At 37.2% G+C, this 12,942-nt stretch overlaps 1 protein-coding gene across 1 annotated transcript; it reads left to right on the top strand.

The window, feature by feature from the left end:
* Positions 1–1,720: 1,720 nt before the first annotated feature.
* On the top strand, positions 1,721–12,258 carry LOC141585940 (putative ABC transporter C family member 15). Its single transcript, XM_074407020.1, has 12 exons — positions 1,721–1,798; positions 1,896–2,051; positions 4,964–7,314; positions 7,667–7,753; positions 7,902–8,537; positions 8,616–8,780; positions 8,867–9,161; positions 9,575–9,789; positions 9,938–10,243; positions 10,883–10,946; positions 11,047–11,286; positions 11,904–12,258. The coding sequence occupies exons 2-12, from the start codon at positions 2,030–2,032 to the stop codon at positions 12,014–12,016; spliced, it is 4,494 nt and encodes a 1,497-aa protein (XP_074263121.1). The 5' UTR covers positions 1,721–1,798; positions 1,896–2,029; the 3' UTR covers positions 12,017–12,258.
* Positions 12,259–12,942: the final 684 nt, after the last annotated feature.

The following is a 12,942-nucleotide window of genomic DNA, read 5'->3' as shown; positions in this document are numbered from 1 at the left end:
CATTTACAGCCCTAGTCTAAACTCAAGACATCTAACTAAGATTGAACAGCTCCTTACCAGGCCAGTTGGTATAAATGCTTATCGGTACCTAAACTGAGCGATTAACGTTAATCACTGTCCCAAATTTCTCATGTTTTATATCCTTAAGAACCATAACACTCCAAAATAATCTTACATTTCTGTACATCACTAAAACCGCATATACCCTACAAGTAAAAGGAATCCAACTCAAGTTTTAACCTTTTTGTTGTCACTAGGACAATAAGGGTATCATGTGCACGTGATATCATATCTCTAATACTTTATTATTACCTAATCTAATTTATGGAATTGTACAAAAATATAGAGTTGAGTTTTGTGGAGTCTTTTTTATGATACTCAAAAGTAGTCTCTCAATACTTATTAAGTTATTAAGATACGGTGTATCCAAAGTCTCGGAGAATGATATATCTCTGTAGTAGATACAATAACTTTTTATTTTTTCAAAGAGCGTTAATATAAGAGTTTTGACTTTTTGTAGATTTTTGGTAACCGGTTGCAGTATTTGACCTGAACTTATTTTTCGCTTAAACTGACTAATTGAAGGTTTTTTCATTTTTATCCATTTTTTATCGGTTTATTCTCATATAAGTAGAGCTGACCATCAGCATGGACTGATCCGGCCCGCCCTGACCCGTCATTTTATGCAACTTGGCCTGACTCGGCCCGGCCCGGGTTCTAAAATTCCAGTCCGGCCCGCCCTTGACCCGCCATTGTAGCAAAAATAATAAGAAATAAAATACGGTATTGCTCTTTCACATACGACTTTTACTCTTTTACATACATTTTTCTCATAATATTTCCAAACATTACCCTCGTAATATATCTCTCTTTCTCCTAAAACCTAATTAAATATCACTCAATTTTTTCAAATTATAGATCTTAATTCTTGCATCGAACAAGCAATTACTTCGATTTATCAAAAAATTACATTAATTTGTCATGTATTACAATGAATTTATCGAAGTTGTATTGCAGCAATACACAAAGTTCAAATTTGTCAAAGCGGTAGTCAAGCAATACATGAAGTTGCATTGTACATATTTCTAGTCAATGTTATTTCAATCATATTGTCATTTAAGACTTGATTGTCTTTTAATTTTTTTTTCAACTAATTAAAGAATTACTTCGTTCATAGGAGATTAAAGATTGACTGGGTTCACGGCTGTAGTCGTCGGTTTGGGAAAGCGGCTGATGTATGTGGTCGGTTTTTGGTAGGTGGGTCGCTGGTGGAGAGACGAGGGATGAGAAAAAATTGAAAATAAAAAGGATAAAAAGGTAATTTTTGTATGTGAAAGAGTAAAATGTGTATGTGAAAGAGCAATAAAAATAAACTGGTAAGGCTCGTCAGCCCGACCCGACTCAAGCCTAGTCCAGGTGAAACATATCCCAGTCAGGCCCGCCCGGCCAAGCCCGTCCCTCCCCCTTGGCCTGGCCTGGGTCTGACCAGGAAAGCCAGACCCGCCTCCTGGTGAGCCCGGCCCGGCCCGCCTTCTGGTTAGCCCGACCCGGCCCTAGTCCAGCCCGAGTACATGTCTACATGTAAGAATGTCTTGTACAAGAATATGTAACTATTTATAAAGAGACCAATCGTAAAGAACATTTATTTTTTTTAATTTTTTTTTAGTATTTGCTATTACAACATTGTACTTGTATATATGTATGTAGTGAGTCATTGTTGGCTATTAGAAAAACAAACAACATAAAAACAAATCACATCATCCCAAAAATCTTTTTAAGTACCACCTCAAATCAATTGGTACGTTAACACTCCCACCATTTTTAAGTTTTTCATTTTTCTCACAATGACTTTCTTGCTCTTTTCTTCCTTCATTAATTCATTTTTGTACTTTTAGGCTGGCGTCTCAAATCAGTGTCAAACTATATAAGGTTGCGTTCATCTGATTTCCCGATTCCGTAGTCAAGACTCCTAGGAGCACTATAAAGTGTGACTCCTAGATAGCCTCGTGGTGCAATAATTCACAACATAATGATCGACGAACATCTACCAAGTAAGTTATTGTTCTACTCTTCACTTTTTTTTTTTTTTTTTTTTTTTTTTTTTTTTTACGTACTCACGTTAATGCTACTATTCTTTCCGTCTTAGTTATTTTGTTTACCTTTTATATTTCATGTGAGGAATATTTTAATCAATTTTTTTTGATCTTTTATATGAACTGAATGAAGTGCGTGGGTATTTCTTTGATTTTCGTCTTTAGCACGTAATACTCCATTCCTTCAATCATTTGTTTACTTTCTAATCAAAGCTAAACAAATAATCGAGATGCATGGAATAACGATTTGTCAAAAGACAACACCAACATCGTAAACCATCATCTTGATTCTTATTCTTAACTTATGTCTATAATTAAGGGGCTGTTTTGACTGAGTTTGGTAACTAATACTCCATGTTCTTTGGATCTCTAACACAAGAAATCATCCTCTTTCATTTTATATAAATACTCGTATGAGACGGTTTTGAAATACTAAGATGTTAAGAGACCAACTCATATGATTGGGTAATTATTTTTCAATTTTTATTCTATTTTAGTGTCATATCAACTCGTTCAACTAAAAGTCTCCCTCGCCTATAAACAAATAAAGTACACTTGTAATAATCAACCTCGGTTGGTTTTGGGTAATACCGTTATCAATTTAAGCATAGTCATTCAGAGTAGTACAGTCTTATTTCAATTTATATGTAAACACGAATCATGTATCAAGATAACTCTGAAACAGCTGATCTTGTGTAACGCCGTTGTCATATATAAATAGGTGATCGCTAAATAAAGGACATCATAGGAAGGGAAAAAGTAGTGTCACTCAACAACCTTGTACAAACCCGTCTCATGATTATTGTGGGTCGCTATTATTATGAGACAGTCTTATATGAAAAAATCGTGGATCACAAATACAATTTTTTTTTACACTATTTCATGTGACTTTTGAGCTCTTGACAGTGACTATATGTCATTTTAATGTATTGATAACTTTTTTTTTCCGGATGTAAAGGCCAGGGAGTTACAAAAGCGATTTTAATGCTCTGACATCTTATGACTTTATACTCGTAATCAACTAAGCTAATTGACATCTAATTGTCGTGTTGATAAAAGACAATAACATGTAATCCAAAGTTATGAATAAAACAGTGATAGTTTGTACTACTAAAAAAAACAAAAAGAAAAGCAGATTAAACTGTGCTAGTTTTTTCAATTTTGTACAGCCAATCTTGGATTTAACCTCTGAGATTTTTCTTTTGTTTATCATTTTTTTTCTGCTTAGACTGCGTATTTTTTCGTCTCCTTCAATGAATCTGAAAAAAAAAAGATCGAATACTTTGTACAGTAACTTTTAATGTCCGCGTGTCTGACTAGGCTATTTTTTTTCTTCCAATAATTGTATCAATATTCGAGTGTCTTAGTATCCTACTTACTTAGGTGCTAGCTACATAGCTCTTGACATTAAATAAATAATGATTTTTCTAACGTGTGTTCACTTGGCACACCTTAGCGATTCAAAAATGGACAAAATAGAAAAGAATCTTATTCGAAATAAAAATATTAAATCCCTTTTGTAATTTCTCATAAGAGGTACTTTCGTATATTATGTCAATTTTTAGATCATTAACGCGTACCCAGACCAATGGGGTTAGAAACACCGTTTTACCATAAAAATTGTGTTGACAACCGTATTGCCTAACTCCTACTACCTCCATTCAACTCCACTTTACATGTTTATTTTATCACGTTTGCCAACGCGACTTTTGTGCAATAAATATCTTTAACTACGTATTTCCAAAAATTATAAAAGTTAAATATTTTTAATGTACTCTTAAATACGAATCAAATAAGATCCCTCATGAATATATTTTAACTTATGTATCGAGAGAAAATTGAAGTTGAATGTCCGCTTGTGAATAGTGTGCAAAAGGGAAACATGCAAAGTGGAGTTGAATGGAGGGAGTACTAGATAATCATTCTTACTCTTTACCACGACTCCACGAGTCATTCAGCTTTATTCCATCTTGTTCCAAGTTGATCAAAGAGTAGCGAGTCTTTGTCGCCAATTTTTTTTTTTTTTGACAGCGGTAAAGAAAGGTTTTTTTTTTTTTTTTCGCAATTGCTAAATCCCGCACACTTCTTTACTAAATCCCACACTTTGTCCTAATATTCCCTAACTACCCTTCTCATAAAAAAAACCCTAAATAGAGTTATCTCCCTTCTCTCTCCCAAACCTAACCAATTCATCGACAAATTCGACAATTATGAATCGTAATTCATACATACCATGCGTAATTTCTTCGTTCTATCAATAATTTTAATAATGCCGTCTTTTAATTGATGTAAAAAACAATAGTTTTACAGTTAGGGTTTGTATTAATGGATTAATATTGATGTAGTGTTCTTGAATTGGTGATTGTGGGGCTCTACTGGCCGGAGTAGGGTGGTCGATTTCACGGTGGGAACACCGTTGAACATGCCGGAGTACTTTGTGTGGTGTTGTTGTATGTTAGGCGCGGGACGGCAGGGAGTGGTTGGTCGTCGCCGTGAAGTGTGGTCGGCGCTGGGAAGGGGGCGGGGAATGGTGGTCGATGTTGGGCTGTCCGGTGGTGGCTGTTTGGGAGGGTTTACGTTATTGTTTATTTTTTCCTTTTTTTTTTTTGGGTTTTTTTTACCATCTCTCTTGTTTTGGTTGGAGTGAAAAATGAAAGGGGAAAAAAGTGCGGGATTAAGTAATATGATGTGCGGGATTTAGCAAGTCCCTTTTTTTTCTATTTCTAATCGAAATAGAAATGACATAAATCTAGCAATAACAGAGATAATTGCATTATGTCCCTTCGGGGACATCTGATATAATTGGAACGATACAGATATAATTGCATTATCAATCTATGGATATTCATGAATTTCATTTCCTATGACAGATTTTAGGATGTCGAATCCGACATCATGGTTGCAGATGAGCTCCCCTTGTTTATGGGAGGAGATCAGCATGGTTTTGCTGGTAGCATTCTATGGATTTCTACTGTTATACTTCATCAGAAAAATTGCATTATCATTCTACAGATACAGAACAAAAACATCAGTAGTCGACGACACAACAATCAATGCCAGTAACTCGAGATTAACCCTTTGGTCGAAAACCAGCATTATATCTTCCATTTTACTCTTATGCACAAACTCAACATCTTTAGTCTTCCTACTAATAAATGTAACCGAGAGTCAATGCAATTTACGCGTTCAGTGTCTCTCGGCTCAAGTCTTACAAGTCGTGTCATGGATAATGTCGATAATTATATTGTATAAGAGTCTGAGACAGAGGTACCTCGTGAATTTTCCGGGATTTTTGAGGTTATGGTGGATTTGTAGTTTCTTGATCTCTGCATGTCATATAGCAAATGATTATCATTTTGTAATGGCGGACCAAGGGAAGATTCGCGTACAGGATTATCTCGACTTATTTGGCTTTCTTGGAGGATTAAGCCTGTTGGTAATATCGGTTCAAGGAAAAATGAGGATAGAGCGCGATCATGAAGGAAATAAGTTAAGTGAGCCGCTTCTTAATATCGGGTCAAGGAAAAATGTAAAGGAGTCGCTTTACAGCAAAGCGAGTTTTTTTGATCTGGTTACATTCTCATGGCTAAATCCTTTGTTTGTGACTGGGAATAAGGCTGCACTAGAGCAGGACGAGGTTCCTGAAGTGGATAAACATGATTCCGCGGAATATCTGTCTGGTTGCTTTGATGAGAGTCTAAGGAAAGTCAAGGAGGAAAGTCAAGGACAAAGCAGATTCATCTACAAAGCAATAGTCGAAATAATATGGAAAAAAGCAGCCTTAAATGGGATGTTTGCAGTGATAAGTGCATCTGCATCGTATGTCGGTCCATATTTGATAAATTATTTTGTGAATTTTTTGAATGATAAGCAAAATAAGAGGTTACAGTCAGGCTACCTGATTGCAGTTTGTTTTCTGTGTGCAAAAGTAGTCGAGACAACAGCTGAACGGCAATGGATCTTTGGGGCGAGACAATTAGGGCTTAGGCTTAGATCCGCTTTGATATCTCACATATACCGGAAAGGGTTAGTCCTGTCAAGTCAGGCTCGGCAGGCTCACACCGGGGGTGAGATTATTAATTACATGAGTGTTGATGTTCAAAGGATCACCGACTTTATATGGTACATGAATAAACTGTGGATGTTACCGGTCCAAATTTCCTTGGCTATTTTTGTTCTGCATACAAGTCTCGGGTTAGGGTCACTTGCAGGGTTGGCTGCAACTTTGATAGTTATGGGTTTTAATGTACCCTTGACAAGAATGCAGAAAAAATACCAGTCAAAGATTATGGATGCGAAAGATGCTCGTATGAAAGCGACTTCTGAAGTTCTTAGAAATATTAAGACAATCAAGCTTCAAGCTTGGGACAATCAGTTTATTGATAAACTGCAGGGTTTGAGAAGTATTGAGTCTAATTGGATTTGGATATCATTAAGATTAGCGGCGATTGGTGCATTTATTTTCTGGGGTTCACCGACATTTATTTCCATTGCGACTTTTGGTGCTTGTCTTTTGATGGGAATTCCACTGACAGCAGGCAGTGTTTTATCAGCATTAGCTACTTTTCGGATGTTGCAGGATCCGATTTTCGCTCTGCCTGATTTGCTCAATGTGATAGCACAGGCTAAAGTGTCTGTTGATAGAGTTGCTTATTTCCTGCAGGAAGAAGAAATTCAGCATGATGCTATTGAATTTGTCCCTGTGGGTGGGACCCGCTTTGCTATCGATATAGATAAAGGGAAATTTAGCTGGGACCCACATGGAAAAACTCCCACCCTTGATGGAGTCAATCTGCAGATTACGAGGGGAATGAAGGTCGCGATATGTGGAACTGTTGGATCAGGAAAATCCAGTTTACTGTCGGCGATCATTGGAGAAATTGAGAAGATTTCAGGAAGTGTGAAGATAAGTGGGTCTAAAGCTTATGTTCCTCAATCCCCTTGGATATTGACAGGAAATATTCGGGAGAATATTCTCTTCGGAAACCCTTATGATGCTGTTAAGTATGATAGAACCGTCAAGGCATGTGCTTTGACAAAGGATTTTGAGCTTTTCTCCCATGGTGACTTGACTGAGATCGGAGAAAGAGGGATTAACATGAGTGGTGGTCAGAAGCAACGGATTCAAATTGCTCGCGCAGTTTACCAGGATGCGGATATTTACTTGCTTGATGATCCTTTCAGTGCGGTTGATGCACACACTGGTACACAGCTTTTTCAGGTTTGTGTATTCTGATTTTCAGTTCTCTGTACTTTATACATTGTTTTTTTTACCTCGTAGAGCGAGGTAAAGGGGTCAGATATATGCAGCCTTACCGTCTGTTAAAAACTTGCAGAATACATAGAGATCGTTTCTGAATGACCCTTGAATCATGATGAAATTCGCATTAATAAAAGTTACCTCATAATATACATGGAGAGTTTTACCCCAATGACTTGTAATTAAAATTATAAGAAGCGCAGAGAGTTTAGTGAGCCATTTTGAAAAAACTTTCTGACGCTTCTGTGTATTAAGTCAAATCCCGTCTTCTTTCTCCTGATTTTTTCTGTTCATTTCGATATTTGTATGCCAGGAATGTTTGATGGGGGTTCTAAGGGACAAGACTATACTCTATGTGACCCATCAAGTTGAATTTCTACCAGCAGCAGACCATATTTTGGTATGTAATTAATTACAGCAATTTTTATGCATTAGCTAAGGGAGCTATCCGTCTGTAATCTCTACTCGCTTTCCAATTGTCAAAAAAAAAAAAAAAAAAAAATTATGCATTAGTTCTCTTCTGAGTTCTGATGCTGTTATCCGGTCAGGTGATGCAAAATGGAAGAATCACTCAGGCGGGAAATTTTAACGAACTTTTGGAGCAAAATATCGGTTTTGAAGTCCTTGTTGGGGCTCATAACCAAGCCCTAGAGTCAATTCTTGCAGTTGAAGGCTCTCAGAGTACACTGTCACAAAATCAATACCATTCCGAAACCAAACCAAGTTCGGAACAAATCCAAAGAAAGGATTCAGTTGAAGATAACCTTGAAGAAATAAAGGAGAAGCAAGGAAAGTTGATACAGGATGAAGAAAGGGAGAAAGGAAGCATAGACAAGGAAGTTTATTGGCAATATCTTACTATGGTGAAAGGCGGTCTTTTGGTTCCGATCATTGTTTTAGCACAAACAAGTTTTCAAGCTCTGCAAATAGCAAGTAATTACTGGATGACTTGGGCTTGTCCTACTTCAGGAGATGGAACACCTATAGCTGGGATGGACTATGTTTTACTTATTTACTCACTACTTTCTATCGCGAGCTCACTAGGTATACTAGTTCGGTCTACGTTATCAGCAAAAGTAGGCATCCTTTCTGCCCAAAGGCTCTTTGAGAACATGCTTCACAGTGTGCTAAGATCTCCGATGTCATTTTTTGATTCTACTCCTGCTGGTCGAATCCTAAATCGGGTAAAAGTCTATTTTACTGTGACTCTTCATATCTTACCTCTGATACCCATGTCTAACACTCGACACTTTTTAATGCAGGCATCGTCTGATCAAAGTGTATTAGACTTGGAAATCGCGCAAAGATTAGGTTGGGCAGCATTCTCAGGGATTCAGCTTTTAGGTACCATTGCAGTAATGTCACAGGTAGCATGGGAAGTTTTTCTCATCTTCATTCCAGTGACAGCAATCTGTATTTGGTATAAGGTAAGAGTTATTTTCGATAGTCAGAAGTTTAAACGCGATTTCAGGATGTGATTATGATAATGAATTTGATGGGAAAATATGTGCAGCAATATTACATACCGACAGCAAGAGAGCTAGCGAGATTGGCTGAGATTCAGAAAACTCCCATCCTCCATCATTTTGGAGAGTCACTTGCCGGAGCAGCTACTATACGTGCATTTGACCAGGAGGATCGTTTTATTAATGCAAACCTCGTCTTGGTAGACGGTCATTCAAGGCCGTGGTTTCACAATGTGTCAGCCATGGAGTGGCTTTCTTTCAGACTGAATCAACTTTCCAATTTTGTGTTTGCATTTACTCTGGTTCTTCTGGTTTCTCTTCCTGACGGAATCATAAATCCAAGTAAGTACTTGGAACTCCTTACAAAGCTGCTAAACGACATACCCTAGTAAGACCTGACAAACAGGTCACTCGAGTTGAGTAGGTCAATTTGGTCACGGGTCATTTTTGCCAGGTCTGCATCAAAGGCTTTGGCCTATGACAGGAAAAAGTGTTTTCACATTTACAACAATAACAACAACAACATCAGAGCCTTAATCCCAAAATGATTTGGGGTCGGCTGACATGAATCATCCTTTAGAACCGTCCATGGGTGAACGCAAACCTCAAAAAGCGAACAAATTTAACACAGAAAAACTTTGCGTGAACAATCCTATTAACTGGTTATTAGAAGAAGCGCATACAATTTATGTCGCTGTTTTGCTTTAACCCTAATTGCAAGAACAGTGAAATTAATACGTTTTTGATTTTCGCAGGCATTGCAGGTCTAGCTGTGACATATGGAATAAACTTGAATGTTCAGCAAGCTTCAGTCATATGGAATATATGCAATGCAGAAAATAAAATGATTTCTGTAGAAAGGATTCTTCAATACACGAAACTTAAGAGTGAAGCCCCTCTTGTTATTGAAGATAATAGACCTCCAGATAATTGGCCTACTACAGGAACAATTCAGTTCCGGAACTTGCAGGTATGCTGTTTCAGGTTTTGGACATAAAAGTGGAAATTAAGAATCTAATATCAGCAGGAAATATTTTCGACAAATATAATATGTATCCTTGTTCTAAGCAGTTATTCTATTCTGGCGAATATTCTGAAGGTCTAAATTTATGTTGCAGATTCGTTACGCTGAACACCTTCCCTCAGTCTTGAAAGATATCACATGCATATTTCCAGGAAGGAAAAAGATTGGTGTCGTAGGGAGGACAGGTAGCGGGAAGTCTACACTTATACAAGCTTTATTCAGGATTGTTGAACCAAGGGAAGGTAGCATCATAATTGATGGTGTAGATATCTGTAAGATAGGACTTCATGACTTGAGATCTAGGCTCAGCATCATTCCACAGGACCCTACCATGTTTGATGGCACTGTTCGAGGAAACCTTGATCCGCTTCAACAGCATTCTGACACCCAAGTCTGGGAGGTAATACTCAACATATCATGTCTGGCACACATAATGCTTGAATTTATCTAGACCTGTCAAAACTTGGCCCGACCCGAAAACCCGGCCCGTTTTAGGGTTACAAACCCGTTTGACCTGAACCCAAAATGACCCGTTATTTTAGGGTCGAGACCCGACCCGAACGGGTCAACCCGTTGGGTCAAAGGTAAATTAAGAATTTTATTAAAATATTACTTCGTAATATTTATATATTATATTTGAAAAAATAGTTAAAAAAATAGTTTTTTAATTACTTAAAATTACAAAAACAACTAAGAAGTCAATTTTATATAACTTTTATAATATTTAATAATAAAATAGTTATTAAAAAAACTTTATTTTAATAGTTATGTCAATATAATTAAACGTTGAATATGATTAAAATATTAATTTTAAATAAGTTTTACATTTTTAAAAAAATATTTTTTTAATTAAAAAAATTGTTTAAAAAAGGCGTTAGAAATTATTTTTGACCCGTATTCTGACCCAACCCGACCCGGGACCCGATTGACAGGTCTAAATTTATCAGTAGAGAACGGCGCCATCTCCACCCGGTTTTCTAGCTGATGCTAAAATCTATTTCAGTGACATGACTAAAATCTACGTTTATGTTGTTTGTAGGCGTTGGATAAATGCCAACTAGGTGACATTGTGCGAAATAAGGAAGAAAAGTTGGATTCGACAGGTGAGTATATCATATTATCATCTCCTGCTGTTGGATTGTTCTTCATGAGAATTTCTGCACTTTTGAAACTGTATCTAATTTGCTGAATTCCGGTGTATAGTGGTCGAAAATGGAGAGAACTGGAGTGCCGGCCAAAGACAACTCTTCTGCCTTGGAAGAGCACTGCTTAAACGAAGTAGTATTCTCGTTTTAGACGAAGCAACTGCATCAGTAGATTCTGCAACTGATGGGATAATACAGAAGATCATAACCGAGGAATTCAGAGACAGAACAATTGTTACAATTGCTCACAGAATCCACACTGTGGTCGACAGCGATCTTGTCCTTGTCTTGAGTGACGGTACTTACACCCACCCTTTTACCAGTTCGTTTTGTATTAGACAGTCTGATCACAGTTGATGTCAAAAACCGTCTCATACAAGTTATCGTACCCTTTTATTATACACTACACAGTTAATGACTAACATTTCATTCTGACACAGACCCTTTTACCAGTTCATCTTGTATGAGACAGTCTGATCACACGTGATGTCAAAAACCGTCTCATACTAGTTATCGTGCCCTTTTACTGTTTAAGCATAAATATTCCATTACTGGCATCTACACAGCTAATGACTAACATTTCATTCTAACACAGACCCTTTTACCAGTTCATCTTGTATGAGACAGTCCGATCACACGTGATGTCAAAAACCGTCTCATACAAATTATCGTACCCTTTTACTGTCTGAGCATAAATATTCCAATACTGCCATGCATACAGACATACAGTTAGTGACTAACATTTCATTCTGACACAGACCCTTTTACCAGTTCGTCTTGTATGAGACAGTCTGATCACACGTGATGTCAAAAACCGTCTCATACAAGTTATCGTACCCTTTTACTGTTTGAGCATAAATATTCCAATACTGGCATGTATACAGTTAATGACTAACATTTCATTCTGACAAACAGGAAGAATTGCAGAATATGACACCCCATCAAAGCTCCTAGAAAGAGAAGACTCATTTTTCTCAGGGTTGATTAAGGAATACTCGACGCGATCACAGTTTCAACAACTTGGCTAAATTGAAATGCTGAAAAATCTCAAGTCTGGATTAGATTTGCAGGTTGAAACTAGAAAAGGAGCTGACCAAATCATAGCAATATAAGTATCAGGTTTCCTATGTATGTGCTACCACATTTTTGTGCTCAGTATTGTAACTTGAGCATGTATAATTCCCTGGACAGTTGTGAACCTTGAATTATATTCAATAGAAATGAATCTCTCCCATATACGGAGTATATAATGAGAATATGCAGGGATTGATTAGGGATCATTTTCTATTGTATGTGAAAACAGATCAAAGTACTTAACAAAACAAAATTTGAGTATTTTTCAACATCACAAATCACAATTATGGTATGATACAAGTAAATTTTTGTACAAGGATGTTATGAGGGATTGAGGGAGAGTCTTGCCACCCTAGTGATTCTAACCGGCTCGACTCCTAACTATTCGGGATGGTTTATACCAAAAAAAAAAAAAAAACTTTGTTTAAGACATGCATATGTAAAAGGGATACCTAGGACTATACCTGGTCAAGCTGACCCGACTCGAATGATCCGACCCATGAAGCTGATCCGGGATTCGAAACCAACGCGAAGTTGCATGACCTGAATGTGACGCGAAATGAGGATTGGCCAAATGTTGACTCGACCCAAAACGACCGATCCGAAATTACCCAACTTCACCAAAAATTACTTTATAACTAGTTTTGTAAAATAATTTTGTTTGTCAATTGATCGGATTCAAAATGTTTAAACCTCCGACTTGAAAATGATCGGATTCAAAATGAGTAAATGACTCATACGCGAATATGACCCAACCCAAGCTGATCCATCAACTTGACAATCTAAAATTGACCTTAAATCCGAAATGATCCAACTCGAAGCGAAACGAAATGTATTGTTGACCCCAAATGATCCGACCTGAACCCAACCTGATTGACCA

Source organism: Silene latifolia, chromosome 6, assembly GCF_048544455.1.
Source record: "Silene latifolia isolate original U9 population chromosome 6, ASM4854445v1, whole genome shotgun sequence".
NCBI classification, from domain to species: Eukaryota; Viridiplantae; Streptophyta; class Magnoliopsida; order Caryophyllales; family Caryophyllaceae; genus Silene; species Silene latifolia.
This window is presented reverse-complemented; position numbering and strand designations above follow the sequence as displayed.